General features: G+C 38.2%; 1 protein-coding gene across 1 annotated transcript in view; it reads right to left on the reverse strand.

Moving 5' to 3' along the window:
- Positions 1 to 26,059, reverse strand: part of LOC150085745 (lateral signaling target protein 2 homolog) — a 430,079-nt gene that overhangs the window by 247,096 nt on the left and 156,924 nt on the right. The window contains 1 exon segment of the mRNA XM_090374675.1: positions 21,050 to 21,151. Coding sequence (XP_090230801.1) covers positions 21,050 to 21,151 — 102 coding nt within the window.

Below are 26,059 nucleotides of genomic sequence, written 5' to 3' on the forward strand. Positions count from 1 at the left end.
CATGCATTAAGAATCTGCAGATACAGGAACCGCTAGGTGGCAGATCACAGTGTGCTGAAGTGGGATTTACTCAAGGAGGTAACTACCATCAGGGGTAAAGGGAAGGGTTATTGCTTTCGTAAAGGCGACTAAAATGGTCTGAGACATTATTTATTTTCTATATATAGTGGGACCAACCGATGATGTTACCAACAGCAAACTCAAAATGGGAAGCATTCAAAAAAACTTATCTTGGAAGCTACTAGGCTTTACATACCAAGTAAGAAATATTGTTCAAGGTTCAGGCCTAAATGGATGGGATTCTTCCTCTTGCTCAGAATAATCACCAGAGAGGGCATAAATTCAAATTGAGGAAAGACAGATGTAGGATAGACGTCCAGAAATTTTCCTTTAGCCAGCGGGTGGTTGGTTGGTGGAACTGACTTCCATCCCTTGTCATGGAAGATGATAGCCTAAAATAAGTTTAAAGCTCAGCTGGACAGGTATTTCGAACGAACAGAGGGGTGTAGTGGAAGTGGTTATTTTTTAGGCTGATGCTGCATAAGCTTGCTTTCTTCCATCAAATGCCTCTACTAATGCTAATGCTATCAACTTCCACAACGACAGATGGATGTTTCTTCCAGCAATTAACCACCCGCTGGCTAAAGGCAAATTTCCACAAATCTATTCTACATCTGTCTTTCCTCAATTTGAATATACGCCCCCTTAGGTTCATAATCTGAACAAGTGGAAGAATTCCATCAGAATTCAGCGTGCTCGACCCATTAAAGGCCTTATACGCCTCAATCAGATCACCTCGCAGGTGCCTAGTCTCCAGCCGCTGCAATTTGCAGAACTTAAGCTTCTCTTGGTAAGAGGATCCCTTCATTCCCTTCACCAATCTTGTTGCCCTTCTCTGTACACACTCAAGCAAATCTACATCCTCTCTAAAATGAGGCCTCCAGACCTGTACGCAGTATTTAAGGCGTGGCCTGGCCATTGCTTTATACAGAGGGACAATCACCTCCTTTTCCCTGCTAGCAAAATTCCTATACAGTAAACCCCCGCTATTCACGGTATCTGTATTCGCGATCGCTGATTTAATATAAAATGAAACCTAAAAAAATGTGAATTTGAAAGCGCAGTGAACATTTTCCGCCATAAAAAAAAAACATGGGCGTGACTAAAATTATCTTTCCCGGTCAAAACAGTGCTCAGTGGGTGGGGGGAAAGGGGTGATAAAATCGCGAGCATGGAAATTTCTCGCTAATCCTTGTTCAGTAAGTGTTATGCGCTTGCCATGGAAGGTTTCGTCGTTTGCTTTTAATTTATATGCTTATAAATTGAATAAATTTATCAATTTATAAATTGATATGCTTACAAAAGTGATAAATCTACCATTTTGCAGTATAAAACAGACTTTTTCGAGCGTATTAATGGAAGAAAGTGACTTTATTGTAAACAAGTTCTTTCTAACCCGTACAAAAATATGGCTACGAATAACAAGGGAAATGTGAAAATACCAAAGGTGATGACATTAGCGAATAAAATTGAGTTATTAGACAAAATTTCTAATGGTGAAAGTGTCTTCTCAGTGGCAAAACATAAAATCAATGAGTCAACAGTACGATCAATCAAAAAATCGCGGAAAAAAATCCGTCTTAGTCTCCGTTAAAACGCGCTAATTGCTTCAAAAATGTGCTCTGTAACTTGTGATGTTAAATTAGAAAAAATCTAAAAGGCTTTAAATCTGTGTACAGAAGACCAAACTTAAAATAAAATTCCGTTAAGTTCACTCATCATTCGTGAAAAGGCAAAACTCCTTTATCAACACTTGAGCGAAACTGGTGATAGCACTGGCGGGATAAGTTTTTTAGCTAGCAAAGACGCTGGTTTGAAAGATTTGTTTGAAATTTATAATAAATATTACATTTAATATTAAATTGTTTCTTATTTTCATTTCGATGCCATATGCTTGCATTTCACTATGTACTGTCTATGTACATAGTCATATTATGAAGGTACATATAATACATACATCGACAAAATTTTAGACTAGTTTTTCTTACATATTTCATACTTTGGAACGGAATCCCTTTATTACTATGGGAGCCATAAATCAGTATTTGCATTTTCGGTATTCGCGGCATTTCTCAGGAACGAATAGCAGGGGTTTACTGTATATCATTGACAAAACCCCACGACATGCCCTGCCAGCCTGTCTGCATTGCTCAGAAAACTTCATATCTGACTGCACAATCATTCCCAGGTATTTTTCATTTTCTACCACCCTAAGTGTAGTACCACACAGTTGCTACATTCCTCTGGGATTATTTCTACCCATATGCAGTACTTTGCATTTGTCAATGTTAAACTTCAGTTGCCACTTCTCAGTCCATCTGCCCAAATTTTCTAGATCCTGTTGCTGTAGCACACTGCTATTAGTCATTACCAACCCTGCCAACCATTGTATCATCTGCAAGCTTCGACATTAAGCCTGATATACCTTCTTCAATATCATTGATAAACATACTAAACAACAGTGGACACAACACCGAACCCTGTGGGACTCCTCTAATAACATTAGACCATGAGTGGTGACCAGTGAATATCCCCCGTCTTCTCCAACTCAACCCCCTTTTATCCATTGTAGCTACTTACCCTTAATACCATTGTGCTCCAATTTATACAGTAGTCTTCCATGCACGACAGTGTCAAAAGCTTTCCTGAAATCCATGTATAGTCAGTCCTCGTATAGCACGATAGTTGTGTTCCTAGAAACCCTCGTGGAATGCAAAATCGTGCAATATAAACAACAGGCCCTATGGGAAAAATAGGGTTAGGTGTCGACCACCCAAGATTGAACACACATTTGTAATGAAAACATTACCAAACACAATACATAATCGTAATAAAATACGTGTTTTATTACGACTATTACTTAATAAAATATTGCTACTGCTTTTGCTTCTATCGTAAGGAAACTTGTTTTTTGTTTGATTTTCTATCCAAACAGATGACAACCATTTCATCTCTTCCAATTCTTTGTGTCTTAATCTAATGGATTTTAATTACACTTTGAGTTGTTCCTGCTATGAAATTTGTTTTTATTTTCTCTGGATTTTAATTCTCAGCGTTGCCTCATTTAGGACTGTGGCACGTACAATATCACATGGTCTTTCATTTCGCTCAAAGCGTTTCACAATTTCACATTTTTTCTCTATCGACAGAGGCGGACTGGCCATAAGCCTTACCGGGGAAACCCCGGTGGGCCAGAGGCCGGTGTGATTTTGGCCATAAACGCTAGTATGAGGCCACTACAAATTTTTCCGGGTAAGAATTTTTGACCCAATCCGCCTCTGTTTATTGATATTGCTTTTGTTTTTCTCTCTGAATCTGCAGTGTCTTCACCAGGATGCTTCGTTTTCACACCTTTTAAGTATTTTACTCATTTTTAGGGAATAAAGCACAATTACAAAACGAAGAGGCACGTTTGATACACATAAACAAAACCTCACGCGTGTAGCAACTGAATAAACAACACCGTAAAGGCAGAGATGCACTATTAACACCTCACATTTTACTAAAGCACATTTCTAGGGGTTACTACCATAAAACAATTTCCAGTTGCGTTTCTGCTAATGGAATCTGTTATAAACTGGTAGTAAATTCCATCTAATTGCATTTGCGATTATACCGATAGCTGAAATTCTGTTGGTTTTTACGTTAATATGGTGAAATGCGTTTCCCCTTCACTGATATAAAAAACATAAATACATTTTTAAAATCTTCTCTTCATTTCTATCGTGTTGCGTTCGGTTGGGATGATTCTGCGTTCGACTTTGTAAACACAAAGGCGAATCGTGCATAAGCGAATTCGGTTCGTGTTATATATTCCCCTATTTATAAATCGTGTACGATCGAATTGGTGTAGTGTAAACACGTGTTACATGAAGACTGACTGTATATGATATCAAAATTATTTTTTGCATCCAATCAAATTTGTCAGACAAGACTTTCCCTTAACAAATCCATGCTGCATCTGAATTATTGCTGCAGTCTTGTCTAGATGATCCTGCAATGCATCTTTAACCAATGACTCACAAAGTACCATACAGTTGGTACCTTTCTCTGGGGTTACTTCTACCCATATGCAGTACTTTGCATTTCTCAAGGTTAATGCTTCAGTTTCCACTTCTCAGTCCATCTGCCCAAATTTTCTAGATCCTGTTGCAGTAGCACACTGCCATTACTAACCCTGCCAACCTTTATATCATCAGCAAACTTCGACACTAAGCTTGATATACCTTCATCAATGTCATTGATAAATATACAAAACAACAGTGGACCCAACACCGAACCCTGTGGGACTCCACTAATAACATTAGTTCACAAAGAGCAGCATTGATTACCACCCTCTGTCTTCTCCCACTCAACCATCCTTTTATTCATTGATTTTATTCAATCAATGATTAAAAATCTGACATTTATTCCACTTTCTAAATATAGTCAAACTTACGTTTCTAAATCACTTTAGAAACTTAAGCAGTTTCTAAAGTGATTTCTTTATGATTTTTGTATAGAAATTGCATGCAAGAACCTATTGGGTTACCTGCTAGGATCTTTGCAACTGTTTGGCTTTTTGCTTGAAGAGCAGAACATTAGAAAATACATTATATTTGTAGACAGGTGCTGATGCTGTGCTTGCTTTTCTTCTCCCATTACTTCAACATCTACATCTACATTCTTATTCTAGTTTTTTTTTCAAAGATTGATTGTTTTCGTATAGCAGAGATAATTTTTTAATGAGAACTCTACACACGAGATGTATAAGAACCTATAGTACATTGTACCATGCATGATTTGAAGGTTGAGAAGATATCTACTGACATTAGACTTGAATATCTGCAGATTGTAATTTTTAGGAAAAAAATATCAAGGGAGATTGTTCCAGAAAATGAAAGTTGAATGAATAAATGAGGAAGAAGAAAAGTGGGTTCTGTGAGTTTGAAGCCAGACAGTAAAAGGATGCTGACTGGTTGCAGCATCCTTTTACTGTCATTTTTGTTTCATTCAAAAAGGTGAGAGAGAGAGAGAGAGAGAGAGAGAGAGAAGGGGGGGGGGGGGGGAATTACTGAAGCCAATTTAGAAAAACAGACACCATGGATATATCTATTAAAAATGCATTAAGCAGAAACAGAATGTCTATGAAACAGAGTAGAGAGGCTTTGTTAGAGATGGGTAATTAATTAAACTAACTGCCCTCTTTTGAATGGAATTCAAAAGTCTGAGAGTATATTACACAATATTTCATGGTTGGGTAGATTTGCAATCTGTACAAAGTGAATATCTGTTTGGAAGAAGAGTAATGTCAAGAGCGAAAGAGAAAACTCAGTTTTTTTGGATGCAGAGGAAGCAAAATTTGTGATGTGCTGAGAGAGAGAGAGAGAGAGAGAGAGAGAGAGAGGGAGAGATTAGAAATCAGAGTAATCTCCAATAGAGATATGTGGTCTTGTCTAGAAATCTGAGTATCATCGAAGAAAAGAATAGGAGTAGAAGAAACCTTTTAGTAGGATATGATGCAGGACTGAGTTCTAGAAGGATTGAAATCAAATAAATTATCTTTCCCACACTGGAGAATTACCTAGAGATCAGCATTTAAGGAACTGGTAATGAATATTTGATAAGTCTAAGCTGTTTATGCAAGGTTTCTCAAACTGAAATGTGGAATGCAATGGACATTCATCAGCAAAACTATGGTTCTTCTAAGCTTTTTCCAGATAATGAAAGAAAGTCATTAACATACAAGTGGAAAAGAGTGGAAGAAAGAACTGAACGTTGGGGAACACCCACATTAGCGCAGCAGTTAGAAGACCGAGAGCCATATACCATAACCCAGTGAGATATCACTGGGTTATGGTATATGGTATCTTTATTGTCCAGATTATTTGAACCACTGCTACCCTCAGAACACCTTGCCAACATGACATGTGGAAACAAACAAGAATTCTTGAGTTGAATGCAAGGTACTGATGCTTAGCAGATTTAATACAGTGCAAACCTTGAATCAGATGAACAATTCTGCTTTAAACCTGGATACTCAAAAGAAGATGCAATAAATTGCCTCATTTTAAAGCTTCATGAATGTTCAAGAAAAATACCTGCTGGCAATACCAACTGACTTTGCTGGAGCCTTATGGTGGCCCAGTGTACTCAAGAGATTGCATCCACCGGATTCCCATGAAATCTTTATAAATAGATCGAGGATTTTATTGTAACCTGCCTATTACCTCAGTAACAGGCAGGTTACAATAAAAACACACTACCAGAGTATTCCTTTACAGTAACCCAATGATACCCCCCAAGGTACAGTTCTGGGTCCCACATTTTGGAACCTAGTCCTAGACTAATTCCTACCAATGAATATTGGCAACATAGACAGGATTGCCTTTGCAGGTGACTGTGTCTTGATTGTCAAGCCTGACACCAGGGCAGACCTAGAAAATCAGGCAAACTATGCTCTAAACATCCTGCAGGACTGGAAAAAATTCCATAAGCTAAAAATTTCTGAAACCAAAACCAAATCTATATTAATCAAAGGATAGCTCTGCAGGCAAAAGATAAAAATGTCTACTGATAAATTTCAACCAAAACCTGGTGACAGAACTTGAGTATTTGGAAACATCTTTGACATAAAACTGACATTTCTATCCTAATCTAGGACATATTTCCAAAAAAAAAAAAAAAAAAAAAAAAAAGAAATTACACATGAAAGACAGCAAGAATCAGCCATGGTGACAAGAACCTAAAGAGGAAGACACTTGCACTTATTTATACAGCAATCATTCTCCCAGTCATTAATTATGGTGCAGATATATGGTTTTAAAGAGCTATCTGGAATAAAAATAAAAAGAAGTTGGACTCTCTATACAGAGGATTATAGTATTAACTATCATGAGGGCATGCTGCACTGTCAGTACAACTGCTCTGCAGATTCTGATAGGGGCAATGCCACTAGACCTAGAAGTAATAAGAAAAGGCCTCAATTATGGAATTAAGAGAAAAATCCCAACAACATCCTAGGGATTACAGTAGATCTTGAGGTTCATATCAAATAAGAAAACAATATCAACCACACTCTATAGCAATGGTAGACTATATGAGAAGTCACTAGTAGGTTCCTGCCTAAGGTAAACCTAGTTTCCACCAAATCACCTCCATGGTTTGCCCCAGGATTATATGCCACCTACTTGCTTACAGGGCACTAGTTCCCCGAATGCAAAGTTATGCCAACTGGGTCTTACCCAGGTTTCTAAATGTACCAGTGGAGCTGATGAGGATTGGGCCAATATGCTTTATGACCATCCCAATTACATCCTCACAGATGTGGGACTTATGGCCACAACTGAACCCATAAAATGGGCAAATATTCATCTCTGATGATGCATTACATGGCCTTCTCTGAATTTGCTCAAAAAGTTTGAGTCTAGGAAAAGAAACCATTTTATAATCCAGCCTGTGACTCCCCCCCACTTAGACAGACACTCCTACCTAATTGTGACATTTAGTGATTAGTGAGAAATCCAAATGTGATTGGCCTATTAGAATGTGTTTCTCACCCAGCGAAAATGTTCATGTTAGAAATAGTATTATTTTATTTGTATTATTTCATGCATAATAACTTAATGTGTACATTTTCATACATTTATGTTTTTATAATTAATTCAGTTGTTATATTAACAATATACATGTTATGGGTTTATGGTGCTTAGTTTAAGTGCTATTAGTGTGCATATTTTTGAGAGTATGATTGTATGCATTGTGTGAATGCTAATTGTTTGGTGTGCATATCAATTTTGCTTTATTGGGGCTCTTTCGCATCCACATTGATGGACATCTGGAAAGCTCTAGTCTGTGTTTCTACATCTTGGTGTGAGCACTACACATTTTCATCACTACACATGACAGCACACGCTGTCGTACACATTTTTGCTCCCTACACTTACAATACTCCAAGATACAGAAACACAGACTAGAGCTCTCCATTACATCTGGTAATGCAGGCAGCACTGTGTACTTGATGGCAGCTCTGTTGTGTCTGCATTACCAGATGTAATGGAGAGCTCTAGTCTGTGTTTCTGTATCTTGGAGTATTGTATGTGTAGGGAGCAAAAATGTGTATGACAGCATGTGCTTATGTATATATGTATGTAAGTCAGTAAGAAATTATAAGTATTGTTATTAGTATTAGCATAGGCATATGATGCAAGGCAGCAAACTTATACAGCATCATCCAAAAAAAAAAAAAAACCTTCCCATTTCCCCCATTCATTCGCTCCAAAAGTCTGTCTAATTCTTCCTTAAATTTATTTATGCTATCAACTTCCACAATAGGTTGGAGTTTGTCCTAGCAATCAACCACCCACTGACTAAAGGCAAATTTCCACATATCTATTCTACAACTGTATTTCCTCAGTTTGAATTTAGGCCCCTTAACAAACCCATGCTGCATCTGAACTATAGCTGCAGTCTTGTTTAGATGATAGCTGCAGAGCTTCTTTTACCAGTATTCTACTTTTACCGATATTCTTTTACCAGGCCGGCTAGTTAGCACACCAGACCTAACCTACTTCCCAATCAGCTAGTATTACCTTGTTACCTCTACTCTGCCAGACAGTGACTGCAGGGAGTCCGAGTAGTGTGTATGCAGGGCGCATCGTCGAGGCCACGTTATGTCAAGGATCTGGGTATATTCTTACCACATGTACGCCATATCCAAAAATTTCATTACTTCATACAGCATGTTCCACCCACTTTTTCTTACTATTGAATACACCATGAATTGTAAAAATAATAGAGCAAGCTTATATGCGAAAAGATCTTAAGGACTTCCTAATTCATTTCACAAATATACGTGGTCTCAATTCCAATCTCAACGATGTCCATTTCCACTTGCAGTCTTCCAAACCCCATGTACTTTTTCTGACTGAATCTCAGTTATCAGTTGATTCAACTACTGCTCATCTCAAATGTCCAAATTATTTGTTGTATGATTCCTTTCGCCTCAAAGGTTGTGCATACGTCCGTTCTGATATTCTCTGTCAGAGACTAGGCAATTTGGAATCTCCTCTCTTTGATCTTCTCTGGCTCAAAATCTCTCTACCTCATTGTGTCAAATTCATCTGTTGTCTCTACCGTTCTCCCACCTTCACTAATCACTTGGAACTCTTTGACTTCCTCTCTTTGCAACTTGGCTTTCTCCAGTCCAACTTTCCTAACAGTGAGGTAATTTTCCTTGGTGATTTTAATGTTCACAACTCCAGCTGGCTTCTGTTTTCTAGTCACACCGACCCAGTTGGTCGAGATGCTGAGCTTTCGCAATTACTAATGACCTTGCACAGATTGTTCATTTACCTACAAGAATACCAGACAATCCTAGCCAATACGCTTGATCTCTTTCTCACAAATGACCCTATAAGTACACAGTCAAAGTGAGAGGTCCTTTACGCACCTAAGATCACAACTTGGTGATTGTCTCTTCCTCAATGGAGCCTTTATCTCATGGCTATTTCCAACTTCGTATTGTTTGGTATTACACGAATACGAAATGGGATGACCTGCTAGATTTCTTTTCTTCTTTTGCTTGGTTGGACTGCTGTTTCAAAACTTCCGATGTAAACGTTTGCTCAGATCGTGTCATTGAAATTATTCTTGTAGGAATGGAATCCTTTATCCCATAATCCACTTTAAAATCTCGTCCTTTATCTAAACCTTGGTTTTCCAATAAATGTGCTAAAGCTGTCCAAGAGAAGAATGTTGCGTATCGTAATTGGCTTGTTTTTCCAATTCTTCAGTTTCATTTTCTGCCTTCACCAAAGCTCGCAACAATTGTAAAGCAGTTATTAATCAAGTCCAAACTACATTTTGAACAGGCTAAGAGTAGAAAACTTGTTTCTTGCACTAATGGTAGCCAAGTATTCTGGTCTCTTGCCAAAGCTATTGGCTGCAACTTTTGCCCATCTCTGTCAAAACCAGATGATTCCGTTGTTACTTCAGCCAAGGATAAAGCTGACCTGCTAGCATCCCATTTTCCTTCCAACTGCCCCTCGACCTCGAGGCTACCCGAACAGGCATGCTGCAGCAGCTTGGACGGGGAAAGGTTACAACATATCTGGACCATACAACAGATCCGACAAGCAATTGGAAAGCCGAGAAGAAGAACAAGCTTCAAATCTACCTCCGATCGATCTGGCAACAGCGCTGGACAGACTCTGATAAGGGAGAAGTCACACGAAAGTTCCTTCCAAATCTGGAGCAAGTGTACCCTATATTTCCGACATGGTTTTGCCTCAGGCTGCATGTCACCTACCTCCTTACAGGACACGGAGCAATCCGTCACAAGCTTCATCTCCTTGGAATTGCAAACAATCCTGCATGTGCCTGTGGCTCCCCTGAGACCTGGGATCACCAGATGCATGAGTGTGAACTGTATGATGATCTACATGCCCAGCTGATCACACAAGTGCGCTGCAACCCTAAAGACCAGGAGCACCACCTGCTGGAGGATGGGACAACCTACAAAACCTTAACTGAATTTGCTCAAAGCCTATACACTAGACGACTAACCCTTCCACTGCCTCCAAATCACGAACAACAAGGACAAATGTAGTACTCCACACACTCCAAATCTGAAAGCTCCATGATCAAGTGGAAACTTTTATAATTCCATCCATACCAGATTACTGGGGTAGGACCATTAAATATCCCAACTCATCACCAACTATAACCAAACAGAACACGTGTCATAGGAGGAGTATGGGGAGAACCTCCCAATTCTACCCCAGTGGATAACGCTGGACATCATGGCAGAACTGAAACTCACCTCAACCATACTCACTTCCTTTTCTCTGCAAATTGACTCACCGATGGGACATGGCTCCCAAGGGCAACCTCCAAACAAAAGAGCAAGCACAGCCTCCGTGCACAATATACGACCCGGACTTGCATTCAGGTTGACAGATCCATTCTCCCAAACAACAACGGAATCTGCCCTAATGGACAATAAATCCTACTCTTCCAAATATCCATGGACGGGACATGGGTCCCTTGAGCGACTACTCAACAAATGCTGCATTACCTGCACTGAATTGACAGACTTATTGAACCTACATCTCAAGCATCAAATGGACCAGGATTTGCTTCTTGAATACTCAATCTTGACCTACAGACGGAGTATACACCAAAAGCAGCGAGCAGCCCTCTACGCATTATCCTATGGATGCTAAAATCTGATTTAACTGGACAGGTCCCATTTCCAAAGAGCGACCTCCAAATAGGCGACCAAACTTGGCTCACACGGACATCAGAGAAGAGGAGTTAAATCCTACAAGCGGCTCAATCCTACTAGTCTATACCAAATGCCACATGAACAAATCACAGTCTCTGCATGCACGCCATATTGGCGACCTGAGCCAACTCCCTTGCCTGGCTCAACTATTCCACCCCTCCCCGGCGGGTGGGAGAGGTGACGGTTCCACCGTATCCCCCCCACGCGCCACCCCCATTCTTACTCTCTGGTGGGGCATGGGCTTGCCCCACTGTAAACTGCAGCTGTCTTCTCTATGGGCTCCATGTCTCTGCCCTTCCCCCCCAGTCTTCAATCTACTCCCCCACTCTACCTGCACGCAATGCCCACACAATCTAAAATCACCTTCGCCCACTACTTTCGGCCTCCCATTCCTAGCGCCTCCCTGCCACGCAAGCGCATAGAGGGTGTGTATATATGTTTGTGTGTGTGGCATGTATATGTATATATATACACACATGTGGGTGTTATATGTATATATATATATATATATATATATATATTTTTTTTTTTTTAAGGTCCTAGCCACTGAAATCTCAAGAAATTAGGTGGCAGGACCTGCCAGAGTAAATCTTAGTCGACTGGTGTTTCCTGGTCTGCCTCCACGGGGCTAAAGTGGGGCAACGTTGGGCCTCAGTAGGGGTCCAGCGGCTAAATGACCAGATGAACAACGGTACATGACACTACACATGTACAATATCCATACACTTTTGAATCTCTGGCATTTCCAGTAAACTGGCACACCCATCACAATGCAAGCAATGCAGAGATGGGGGAAATCCCTGGTACCGCTTGACACCAAACACATTTTATACTTTCCTTCCAACTCTTGTATTAATGATCATGGTAAAACACCTCCCACCATTCTCAACACTCCATTCAATGCCTCTTATGGTCTTCTGCCAAAAGGATGTCAGGATTTTGACGAGTCTTGATGCTAAGAAAGCTCCACATCCTGATCATATTTCTCTACTTGTTCTCAAAACCTGTGCTCCTGAACTTACTCCTATTTTTTCAGCCTGTTTTCACTTTCTTATTCCAAAGGCGTTTTTCCTTCTGCTTGGAAATTTGCTCATATCCAGCCAGTTCCTAAAGAGGGTGATAAATCCCTCCCATCCAATTATCGTCCCATTGCAATTATTTCTACTCTTTCTAAAGTAATGGAGAAATCAATTATCCACCAACTCTTAAACTACCTAGAAATCTTCCGTCTGATCAACGATCGCCAGTATGGATTCTGTCAGTGTCGATCTACTGGTGATATTCTGGCTTATGTTACCCATTTATGGACTAATTCAATGGAAAAGTTCGGGGAAACACAAGCAGCTGCTCTTGACATCTCAAAGGCGTTCGATCGTGTTTGGCATAAAAGGTCTTCCAAACAAGCTTCCATCTTATGGTTTGCCAACTGTTTTTTGTAATTGGTTATCTAGTTTTCTCTCTGATCGCTCACTGAGGGTGATGGTAGATGACTCTCTGCGTTCTAACTTCCCCACTAATGCCGGTGTCCCCCAAGGTTCAGTTCTTTCCCCCACTCTTTTCCTCTTGTATATTAATGACCTGCTTCCATTGACTGGAAATCCTTTCCATAGTTTTGCAGATGATAGCACTTGGCATTCCACTTTCCAGTTTGAGAAATCTTACCCTGCTCAATCAGCTTCAACTTCTCGAAAGTCTGCTACCAATTCCAGGTAATTATCCAGTGGGGCAAAGACAACTTAGCTGATTTCAATCCTTCTAAAACTCAGTCTTGTCTTATAGCTCGCAAAAACGATCCTTCTGCTTACCTTTGGTAACACTCCGATTTCTAGGCAAGATAATATATTTCTTTTGGGGATTACCCTGACTTCTAATCTCTCTTATTATAAGCACATTAGAAATATTGCTTTTTCTGCTTCTAAAAAACTTTTTTTTCTTTTTCGCTCTCGGCATTACTTTTCTTCCAAACAGCTGCTCACTCTGTACAAATCGCAAATCTGCCCTACCATGGAATATTGTTCCCACATCTGGGGTGGTGCCCCCAAAACCTCTCTCAGGCTTCTAGATTCCATTCAGAAGAGGGCAGTTAAGTTAATTAATGACTCATCTTTAACAGAGTCTCTCCACTTGCTGTCTCATAGATGTACTGTTTCTGCAGCATGCCTTTCCTAAAGATACTACCATGGGCACTGTTCTTCTGAATTGGCTTCTATAATTCCCGCTCTCTCTTTCAAAACAATCTGAACTCGTGCCACCACCAGCCAACATCTATTTACTGTCCAACTTCAAACTCAAAGAACAAACTTTTCATCTTCCTCGTTTATTCATTCAACTGCTGTTTTCTGGAACAACCTTCCTTCATATGTCTTTCTTGAAAATTAGAGTCTAATGTCAACAAATATCTTCTCTCGTCTTCTCAACCTTCAACCCAAGCACAGTACTATGTACTATAGGTTCTAATATCTCCCGTGTTTGGGGTTTTCATAAAAAAAAAAAATTCTCCATTATTATCCCTGCAACAGAAGTTAAACTAACAGACTGTGTCACTCTTTTATCACCCTATGTGAATTTTTTTTTTTTTTTTTTGGTAGTTATTGATGCATCGGTTTCTGTGGCCATAATGCACCTCCCAAGGTTTTTTTTTTGCAGTACTTTGATCCAAGCCTGAGGCTGGATTTGAACCCGCGACCTTTGGGTTGCTAGGCAGGTACTTTAGCCACCCGGCTAGCCTGGTCGGCCATCCTATGTGAATTGGAGAAACATTCACAGAACTCCAGTCTGTGGGAAACTCCTCTGAATCCAAGGATTAAAATAACATGCCTGTGTCACCCTTTTATCACCCTATGTGAATTGGAGAAACATTCCCACATCTCCAGTCTGTGGGGAACTCCTCTGAATCCAGAGATGGATTCAGATGAGTTCCCCACAGATATAATAATGGCTAAGAGTTTGCTTATTTCCTTTGTTGCCTCCTTGAATATTACTGGATAGAATCCGTACACCTCCAGGTGCCTTTATATTTAACTTCAAAAATTTCTCCTCCACTTTGCTCTGTTATTACAAACACCTTTATCTCACTGTTAAAGTTTGATAAACTTCTGGCATTCTCCTTCCGAAATAACTCCTCATGTGTGAAGGTAGATGCAAAATACCCCTTCAGTGTATCAGCTACCTGAGCAGAATCAGACAGTTGAACTATCGATATCAAGTTGAGCAATCTGATTCATCCCTTCCTTCTAGAGTTTACATAAGTAAGGAAGTCTTAGCTGTTTTTCTTTGCATCCTTTGCCAGAGATTACTCGTAATCTGCCTCTGCTTGCCTAACCTCCTTTGTGTTTTGAGCACAAACTAGCTTATATCTACTACAGGCTTCTGCTTCACCTGATAATTTAAATCATCCCATGCATTATCAGCTAGCTTGGAGATAGTTAGCTTGCAGACTGGGATGACAATGAATGAAAGGATATAGCATCAAGAAAGCTGTAAATTCCTGATGATCTAAGTTCTTGTTTAAATCCTTTTTCTTTCTATCAGTTTGATGAGAACCAAAATGATGAGAGATTGATGGCTCTAGTGAAGAAAAGTGTCAACATCCACATTTGCTCCTTACCCTTGGCAGATTGACTTTTCTACCCAAAGTTTCCATCCTGCCATGGGAGAGAGCAGCAGTGCTTAGTGTGACCACTTTAACTACAAACAATAAAAAAAAGGTTTCCTTCCTTACTTTCTTCAACTACTTTTTGAAAGGAAAGCTAGTATTAACCCCTTCATGGATTATCCAGAGAAATCTCGTTTTTAGTATCTCAGGATAAAAGCAAACAATAATGCCTTCAAATTTACAACTGACACATATTTTCTCGGGCATTTATCTGGCTAATTTTGCATTACCAGATAAATCACAAGATTTCTCAGGATTTTCTTATGCCTCGCAGCAGACGTAAGAAAATCCTGAGAAAATCCTGACTGGCTTTCATTTTACTTATATTGTACAGCAATATGATAGTATGAACCAGAGCTGTAATGCTCAATACGTTCTACGTTGATATCAATATTTGTAAAACAATAAGAGAAGTTTACCTCAATATAATACGTAAAACACTTCCGTTCTCCAGCAATTACAATGAAAAAAATCAAAAATTTTACATAACAGCAAAAAATAATTAAAATTCAAATGAACACAATTAAAAATCAAATAGATTAATTAAAAGAAATTTAACAAAAAAATGCAAAACGATTTTCCTTCCTTTTTTTTAATTTAGTGAAAAATTTCTTTAATAGGAAGCTCGGCATAATTAATCGGTATAGAATTATTATTTAACATACCCCAAATAATATCTAATGTGTATTCAATGTTTACATTCATATATAATGAGGTAACATCTAGTGAGAATAAATTATCATTATCGCCAAGTCAAGAGTCTATTAAATAATTAAGGTTATTAAATAATGTATCGTAGTTCCCAAATTGTATCGCCTGTCTAAAGGGTTTTATAATGCTATATACATGTGTGGATGAAAATGCCGAGTTTCTGTAGGAAACAATAGCCCGAATAGGAATTCGTCTTGTGTAATTTTACCTGACTGAAACGGGCAGGAGTATTGTATGTTGTGGCCTTCAATTCCTTTAACTGAGCCATAGTACCGTAGTCATTTTTTCAATATGTGGTTAACGTTTTATTGTATTGATTGACCAAATTAGTAAATAATGCCGGGTCTACTTCAAGATAAGTGAAGGTACCTGAAACAACCGAATCTAATTTATTAATATAATTATGTTTATCGAGTATTACAATTGTATCTCCTTTACTGCCCTTGGTATAATAATGTCTTTATTTTCCCAAAGTTCACATAAAGCTGAACTGTAACGTGTATTCAATTTAGGAAGTCACATTTCTTTTATGTTATTCATCACTTGGTTAACTTGTTGAATGGATAAATCTTTTTGTGGAACATTACAAAGTCTGAATTCAATATCAATAACACACTGTTTTTTAGGTAGTTTTCGAGGTGGTAAATTATAATTTAATCCTTTGGATAAAAGTGAAATCTAGTCCTGTGACAGCGTAAACTAGGAAAGATTTGTAACCTGTTGATATGTCAGTTCGTTCAATGTTGGGTGGGGGGGTTGTTCGTGAACTGGTTAACGTATTCTGAGGTAGCACGTGTGTATGTGGGGGGGGTCATCACCCAACTCGTATGTACTTGGTCGCAAGCCCACGACAATGTGTTAGAATTTGTATGAACGTGTTTTGACCCTCCCAATAATGTATTCAATTTGTTATAAAGTGTCTGTTTTATTTATTTGAGGCCTGTGCTTCCCATCGCAAATCTATGGAGATTTTCAATACCAACCAATCGCTAGGATGTAGATAATTTTTTAATTTGTCACAAAGTTTCCTAACCTGGGAAAGGTATTTTCGTTTATCAGAATACCAAGATCTTAAGGTAAGTTTAACTATATTACCCGATGTGACAAGTGCTAGCTGCTTTATGCCCAAAATTTTATGATTTAAATTGACCCTTGCAAACTTCAAAAACGATGTTGTTTTGAACACAATATTTTAGAAAAGAAATAGGGTAAATTTGGGCCGAGTATCTTAGTGTTAGTCTAATGTAATTTTGCACTAAGCTGTTCAAAAAATCCCCCATAATTGTGTGTGTCGATAGGGTTATAACTGGAGAGAAAGGAAGTGAATGAAATAGTCAATAACAGTTTTAAAAATGAATTTGATAGTATGAACCAGAGCTGTAATGCTCAATACGTTCTATGTTGATATCAATATTTGTAAAATAAAAAAAGGAAAATCATTTCGCATTTTTTCGTTAAATTCCTTTTAATTAATCTATTTAATTTTTAATTGCATTAGATTGATTTTTAATTGTGCTCAATTGATTTTTAATTTTTTTTTACTGTTACGTAAGATTTTCAATTTTTTCGCTTTAATTGCTGGCGAGTATCATACGGAAGTGTTCTATGTATTATATTGAGGTAAAGTTCTCTTATTATTTTACAAATATTTTATAGCAATGTCAGAACAGTAGTGTGTGCTGCCAGTAAGCAAAATAAAATTTGCCATCCTAAATGCTGAATACTGATAAGCATTAACCAATCAGAAAACAATATCAAAAATATTTTGCTGCCCTCTTGAACTGCAGCCTGTAAGCGATGCTTACCTTGCCTATCCATTTGCGATGGCCGTGTGTCAGATTGTAGTTAGTTCACAATTATTTCTTGTGGCGTGAGGTTACTGCTTGTGCATTCCACTTGATATTTTCAATTTATTTAATATAATGAGCAGTGAAGAAGAGATTAGTGAAGATTCATATAGTGAATTGGAAACTTCTGATGAATCTGTTTCAAGTTTTGATTCAGTGAAGAAGATGGTGATATCAGTGTTTTAGATGCTAGACAGTGGTGCAAAATTGACTGCACTAAAGACCTCCCCCCCCCACCACCTCCAAGATTTCCTTTTGCTGCACAGCCAGGTTTGCACATTGAAAGCAATACAGATGAAATGACACCCATAAACTTTTCTGCTTTTTTCTTGATGAAGAACTAATCAATCTAGTGCGCTCAGACTAATAAATTTGCAGAACAAAGTGGCACTCATGATTCTAGTTGGACTCCAGTGATGCATACTGAATTGAGAGTATTTTTTGCTCTGAAAATGCTGTAAGGTATTTTGAAAAAGCCTGAAGAATATACGCACTGGTCAAAAAAGCCATTACTTGGGTCACCAGTGTTTGGAACTACGATAGCTCTTAGGTGTTATAAAAAGATAAAACAATACCTTCATTTCTCAGATAATCAGTCATATGATGCAAATACGCACTCAAATCCAAAACTAAACAAGATTTATGATGTCTATTGTTTCTTAGGAAAAAAACTTAGAAGTCTATGTTCCTAAATGAGACATAACAATAGATGAAAGCTTGATGCTGTACAAAGGAAAACTTGGTTAGGTGCAGTACATGCCATTGAAGCGTTCAATGGTTTGGCATAAAGTATTATATGCTGTGTGAATCCGAAAGTGGCTATGTTTGGACTTCCATAATATATGTAGGAAAGGGCACAGAAATGGATCCACACTTTATTGGTCTTCCAATGTCTACGCAAGTGGTTTTGACTCTCATAAAGTCTCTGTTTGGAAAAGGATATTTTCCAAACAGAGACTTTACACAACTGACAATTATTATACCCAATCACAAAGAAAATTGGTGTTTATGGTACAGTGAGACTAAACAGAAAGGAAATTCCCAAAATGCTGAAGAAGGAAAAGTTGAAAAGGCTTTGTTTGTTTGGATTTTATTGGTGCATTAGCAACTAATGAGCCAAGACCACTGAAAAGGTGAGAGGTTGCTGCTTTTCAAAGAGGGATGTCATGGCCTTACGTTGGAAAGATAAAAAAGGTGTAGTGCTGTTATCTATGGTCCATAATCCTGCTCAGTAAGAAATAGAAACTGGAACAGGATTAGTGAAGAGACCCAAAGTAGTTTAGGACTATAACTTTTCCATGGGAGGTGTAGATAAAGTTGACCAGATTTGGTAAACTATACCCTGCCCAGGAAAAGTATTAAAAAATACTACAGAAAGGTTTTCTAATGGACCTAGCTGTGTAGAATTCATTTCTACTGTATAAAGCCACAATTTCAGATGGCCAAACAGCTCTTTCACCCTTGAATTTCAGACTGGACCTGATTGATGAAATTATCAAGAAATATCACCCGCAATTCCACCAGTTAGAAAAGGAAGATCATACTCAACATCCCACCCAACTCGCTATTCACCAGGCCATTACCCCATTGATATTCCGCCAACTGAGAAGAAGTTTCCAACTAGAACTTGTTGGGTATGCTCCAAAAAGCGGAACAGAGATGGCAAGAAATTTCGAAAGAAGACAAGCTACATGTGTGAAACTGGCCTTTGCATCACTTCTTGCTTCAAGACCTACAACACCAAGTAAAATTAATGTTTGTTTTTCATGAAATGCCATTTTTTTTTTTGTATGGAATTCAATTTGTCTTTCAGGGAATAAAGTAAGTTTGCATTTTTTTGTGTTTTTCTGTTTCTTTTAGCTCAAGCACTAATTTATTAAAAAAATCTGTATAATTTGCACACTTTTTTGGCATACACAAGATAACTCGGGATAACCGAAATTGGTTAATTACCACCATGTATTTTCTACTAAAAAATTAAAAAAAAACAAAAACTATACAATGAGTATTCGCATGATGCATACTTTTAATCCATAGAATAAAAAAAGTCGATCCGTTATGGCATATTTTCAGGAAAAAAATGTTCCGGGAAGGGATTAAGTAAGTTTTACCAAACATAAAAATATAAAAAGGCAGACAATCATTTTTGAAAAAAATTCACACGTGAAGCACAAGTAAATCACTCAGTCGTACAAATCGTTTGGCACCAGGGGCACACCCCAAAAAACAACATTATAGGATGGGGGAAAGCAATGGTAACCATTTTGTCCCCTCAACTGTTCATGATCAATCACCATCCACTGCTATTCCATACATATACCCAGAAAGGTAGCCAAAATCACTCTTTCTCCATCCCACCCCAGGTGGAGGAGGCCAGGAAAGCTCCAGAGGTTCCTTGGGAACCTCTGGAGATTAGTCAAACAGGCTGCTAAGAATGGTCTGAGCAGCAGATAAAAGAACCTCTCCCTCCCTTGCTAGCTACAGTCTCATAATAAGCAGCTTCTCACCACACCCTTCAGCCAAGCACAAAGCAATCGAACCACACATCTGATCTAAAACAAACAGGAAAGTATCCAAGTCAAAAAAACAGAAGACTGAAGGCATCGGAACTGTGTTTAGTTCTCCATTTGCTTACAATTGTTAAAGATCTTGAGAAGAGATTGAAATGTGATTTTGTTTTAGTATCTTATAGCAATTGTTCAAGTTTCAAAAATTTAATAAATTTTATTATATTTTAATTAAATAAAATTTAATGTTATGTTAACAAAATGAAATTTATAATTTTTTGTTAATTACAGTCATTGAAGAGTTGTTCCTATTTTATACAATGAAATAAATGTAGATTGAATAATAATTTATGTAACTACTTTCAATAATTATTTATGTTAACCACTGGTTTCAAAAATTTTACACTTTCACTAAAACAAAATTAAACTATGACTTAAAATATCAAGAGGTGACAGCTATTGCTAAATCTTCAAATTCCTAAATAGTTCCAAATCTTTCTCAATTGGGCCTGGTGACAGGATTCAAAAGGTATATCCAGGAATGTCAATGCTTATTAAGTTTTTGTTGTTGTTTGGTTTTTAGGAGCATTAGCAACTAAGGCCATATTGCTCTGGGATATGCGGTGGTCATTCCCTGACCTTTCCGCATCCTCGGCATTTGGTGGTGACTGGCTCGAACCCCGGTCTAATCAAGAAGCGTGTGCTACACACTGCTGCTCCTTCCCACCTGGCTACGGAGGCGCCTTATTAAGTAGTTATATTGTGTGGGAGTTTTATTTACTTCAGGTAATACTTTTTACAAATCATGTAGTTCAATTAGTCACATTTATTTAAGCCATGAGGAACAGTCATGTTACATCCTTCCCGCATCAAATTAAAAATTAAATTACTTTTTAATAGTGGAAAAGAGTAAACATCACAAACATCCCACATGACACAAATTAAAAATGAAACCACTTTTTCAAGACATAGCAGAAAAAAATAAACATCATAAATGTCCAACCTGATTTTCCGAAGTAAGCTGTAAAAAGGTCTAAAAAGTTCTGACATATCCAATGGATCCTTTTCAACATTGAGAGGCCCATCTGGATAAATTAGCAATCCCCTAAAACAAAACAAAAAAAAATTTGAAAACATTTTGATTACATATAAATTAACTATGTCAACCTTGTCACTCACATATGAAAATCAAGGTAATTTCTTATTTGTAGTTAGGTTGCTTTGATTAGCACAAAGACAACCAGATCATAGTGGATTAATTGATTAGTATTTGCATGAAGGCATTAAGGAAGCAGTAAACTGTGTCAGGAAACTGCTTTCTGTAACTGGTTTGCCTGAACAGCAGAAATCTAGGAGAAATAATCTTTGTATCCTTACCCTGAGACCAATTTGTTCAGCCATGGTGTTTGTGGGGAAATGGGAGATCAATCTTAAGGAAGTGTTTCTCAATATTGGATATGATAGGAATTGAATGAAGTCAACTAAGTTGACTTCATTCAACAATGAAATCAACTAAGTTGTCTTTGTCCCACTGGAGAATTACCTGAAGATCGGCATTGTTTAGAAGACCTCTATGCCAAACCCGAACTTTTCCATTGAATTAGTCCATAAATGGGTAACATAAGCCAGAATATTACCAGCCAGTGGATTGACACTGATGGAATCCATACTGGCGAGCGTTGATCAGATGGAAGGTTTCTAGGCAGTTTAAGAGTTGGCGGTTCATTGATTTCTCCATTACTTTAGAAAGAGTAGAAGTAATTGCAATGGGACGATAATTGGATGGGAGGGATTTGTCACCCTTTTTAGAAACTGGCTGGATATGAGCAAATTTCCAATTCAGAAGGAAAAACACCTTTGGAATAAGAAAGTGAAAAAAGGCGGCAAAGAACAAGAGCACAGGTTTTGAGAACAAGTGGAAAAATAAGATCAGGAAACGGAGCTTTCTTAGCATCAAGATTCGCCAAAATCCATCTGACATCCTTTTGATGGAACACCACAGGAGGCATGGAATGGAGTGTGTTGGGAATGGTGGGAGGTGTTTTACCAAGATCATTAATACACGAGTTGGAAGAAAAATGGAATGCTAGCAGGTCAGCTTTACACTGAGTTTTAGAAGGATTGAAATAAACTAAGTTGTCACTGCCCCCACTGGAGAATTACCTGGAGATCAGCATTTAAGGAATTGGTAGCTGATTGAGCAGGGCAAGGTTTCTCAAAATGGAAAGTGGAATGCAATGTGCTATCATCGGCAAAACTATGGATAGGATTTCCGGTTAATGGAAGGTCATTAATAAACCAGAGGAAAAGAATGGGGGAAAGAACTGAGCCTTGGGGATTAGTGGAGAAGTTGGAAGACAGAGAGCCATCTACCATCACCCTCAGTGAGCGATCAGAGAGAAAACTGGATAACCAGTTACTAAAAACAGTTGGCAAACCATAAGATAGAAGCTTGTTTAGAAGACCTTTATGCCAAACACGATCGAAAGCCTTTGAGATGTCAAGAGCAACTATTTGTGTTTCACCGAACCTTTCCATTGAATTAGTCCATAAATGGGTAACATAAGCCAGAATATTACCAGTGGATCGACCCTGATGGAATTCATACTGGCGATCGTTGAACGGATGGAAGGTTTCTAGGTAGTTTAAGAGTTGGCGGTTAATTGATTTCTCCATTACTTTAGGTTTAGATAAAGGACGAGATTTTAAAGTAGAGTTTAGGATAAAGGAATTCTAATGGGACGATAATTGGATAGGAGGGATTTGTCACCCTTTTTAGGAACTGGCTGGATGTGAGCAAATTTCCAAGCAGAAGGAAACACACCTTTGGAATAAGAAAGTGAAAAAAGGCAGCAAAGAAAAGGAGTAAGTTCAGAAGCACAGGTTTTGAGAACAAGTGGAGAAAGACCATTGGGACCTGGAGCTTTCTTAGTATCAAGATTTGTCAAAATCCTGCTGACATCCTTTTGATGGAAGACCACAGGAGGGATTGAATGGAGCATGTTGGGAATGGTCGGAGGTGTCTTACCAAAATCATTAATACATGAGTTGGAAGAAAAATGGGATGATAGCAGGTCAGCTTTATCCTTGGCTGAAGTGACAACAGAACCATCTAGTCTGTACAGAGGTGGGAGCAGAGATGGGCAAAAGTTGCTGGCAATAGCTTTGGCAAGAGACCCGAATGCTCTGCTACCATTAGATCAAGAAGCAAGTTTTCTGCTCTTAGCCTATTCAAATTCTCGTTTGGACTGGTTAATAACTGCTTTACAATTGTTGCGAGCTTTGTTGTAGGCAGAAAATGAAACTGAAGAATGAGAAACAAGCCAATTACGATATGCAATGTTCTTCTCTTGAACAGCCTTAGCACATGTATAGAAAACCAAGGTTTAGATAAAGGACGAGATTTTAAAGTAGTATGTAGGATAAAGGATTCCATTCCTGCAAGAATAATTTCAGTGACGCGAAATTATTTCAGCAAAAGTTGACATCAGAAGTTTTGAAACAGTAATCCGACCAAGGAAACGAAAAAAAGGAATCTCGTAGGTCATCCCATTTCAGAATCGTGTAATGCCAAACAATACGAAGTTGGAAGTAGCCATGAGATAAAGGCTCCATTCGGGAAGAGACAATCACCAAGTTGTGATCTGAGGTGCGTAAAGGACCTCTCACTTCGATCTTGTACAGTGGTACCTTGGTTTGCGAGCATAATTCGTTCCGGAAACGTGCTCGTAATCCAAAGCACTCGTATATCAAAGCGAATTTCCCCATAAGAAATAATGGAAACCCAGATGATTTGTTCCAAAACTCAAAAATATTCATATACTGTAAAAATGATTAATACAAAATACATACCTTTTTATATTTTTAATATTTAAATTTAATATACATAAAGCAATCGAATTTATTAATTATTGGGTAGGACGACTTTCACTGTCTCTAACGGAATCACTGCTATCTGTTGATTTTTTCTTTTTGTGCGACTTTAACAAGGAATTTTTCCAATGACACTTGCTTTTGCCTCCTTTTGAGGATTTCACGGAAATCAGATTCATCGCTCGCACTATTACAAAACGAGGAGGCACGCTTGATACACATAAACAAAGCTGCACGCGTGTAGCCCGGTGGGCCGGAGGCCGGTGTGATTTTGGCCATAAACCATAGTATGAGGCCACTGTAAATTTTCCCGGGTAAGAATTTTTGACCCAGTCCGCCTCTGTTTATCGATATTGCTTTTTTTTTTTTCTCTCTGAATCTGCAGTGTCTTCGCCAGGATGCTTTCTTTTCAAACCTTTTAATTATTTTACTCATTTTTAGGGAATAAAGCACAATTACAAAACGAGGAGGCACGCTTGATCACATAAACAAAGCTGCGCGTGTAGCAACTGAATAAACAACACCGTAAAGGCAGAGACAACTCTATTAACACCTCACATTTTACTAAAGCACATTTCTAGGGGTTACTACCATAAAACAATAAAAACAATTTCCAGTTGCGTTTCTGCGAGTGAATCTGTTATAAACTGGTAGTAAACTCGATCTAATTGCTTTTGCGATTATACCGATAGCTGGAATTGTGTTGGTTTTTACGTTATTATGGTGAAATGTGTTTCCCCTTCACTGATATAAAAAACCATAAATACATTTTCAAAATCTTCTCTTCATTCCTATCGGGTTGCGTTCGGTTGGGGTGATTCTGCGTTCGACTGCCATTTCTTGTAAACACAAAGGCTAATTGTGCATAAGCGAATTCGGTTCGTGTTATATAAGATATCGTTCCCCTATTTATAAATTGTGTATGATCGAATTCGTGTAGTGTAAACACGTATTATACGAGGACTGACTGTACTCGTATTGCAAGACCTCGCTCGTTTATCAAGTTAAAATTTATTAAAAATTTTTGCTCGTCTTGCAAAACACTCGCATACCAAGTTACTCGTAATCCAAGGTACCACTGTACTTAGAAGGGTTGTTTGTGAGAAAAAGATCAAGCGTGTTGGCTGTATGGTTAGGATTTTCCGGTATTCTTGAAGGTAAATGAACAATCTGTGCAAAGTCATAAGTAATTGCAAAAGCCTCAGCATCTCGACCAGCTGATTAGAAAATGGAAGCTAGCTGGAGTTGTGAACGTTATAATCACCAAAGAAAATTACCTCACTGTTAGGAAAGTTGGACTGGAGAAAGTCAAGTTGCAAAGAGAGGAAGTCAAATAGCTCCAAGTGATTAGTGGAGTTGGGAAAACGGTAGAGACAACAGATGAATTTGACACATGAGGTAGAGAGATTTTTAGCCAGAGAAGATCGAAATGAGGAGATTCCAAATTACCAAGTCTCTGACAGGAAATACCGGAATCGGCATATGCACAAGAACCACCTTTGAGGCGAAAGGAATCATACAGCGAATAATTTGGGCAACTGAGATGAGCAGTAGCTGAATCAACCGATAACTGAGATTCTGTCAGAGATTATATTCTCTAAATCACACTTTCACTAATTTGTGCTAATTTAAAACCCTTCCTTCCTATTAGTCCAAATTACCCATGTTTTACTGGATTAAAAATAACCTTTGGTGCATTTAGTAGCACACAACACCTTACTTAAATTACATGTAACACTTCTTGAACTTTCATAATTTTAGAAAGACTGAAAGATATTTTAAATCCGAAAAAGGAAATTGTGTACATTATTAAATTTTCGCTATTTATGAAAGCTTAAAAGAAAATTAAATGCAAACTCAGGGAGGAGGGGAAATGGTGACTTAGATGTGAGGAATTTCAGTAACAACACCGTAAGAAAGCAGAAAACTGCTTGATCTGTATCTATAATAGTTCCAATTCCTGTCTAGTCGGTGTCAAGAATATTTTTTTGTATATAACAAATTATTTACACATTCAAAAACTCTCTGTTGATACCAGACAAAAACCAATTACTAATAATTTAATTACTTGAAAGAGGAGAGTTACGTGGCTATGGATCTTATGGATATGAAATACAATATGTGACACTAAGCTAGAGAT

This window comes from Mastigoproctus giganteus, chromosome 5, assembly GCF_048544385.1.
Source record: "Mastigoproctus giganteus isolate SK-2022 chromosome 5, ASM4854438v1, whole genome shotgun sequence".
In the NCBI taxonomy this organism is placed as follows: domain Eukaryota; kingdom Metazoa; phylum Arthropoda; class Arachnida; order Uropygi; family Thelyphonidae; genus Mastigoproctus; species Mastigoproctus giganteus.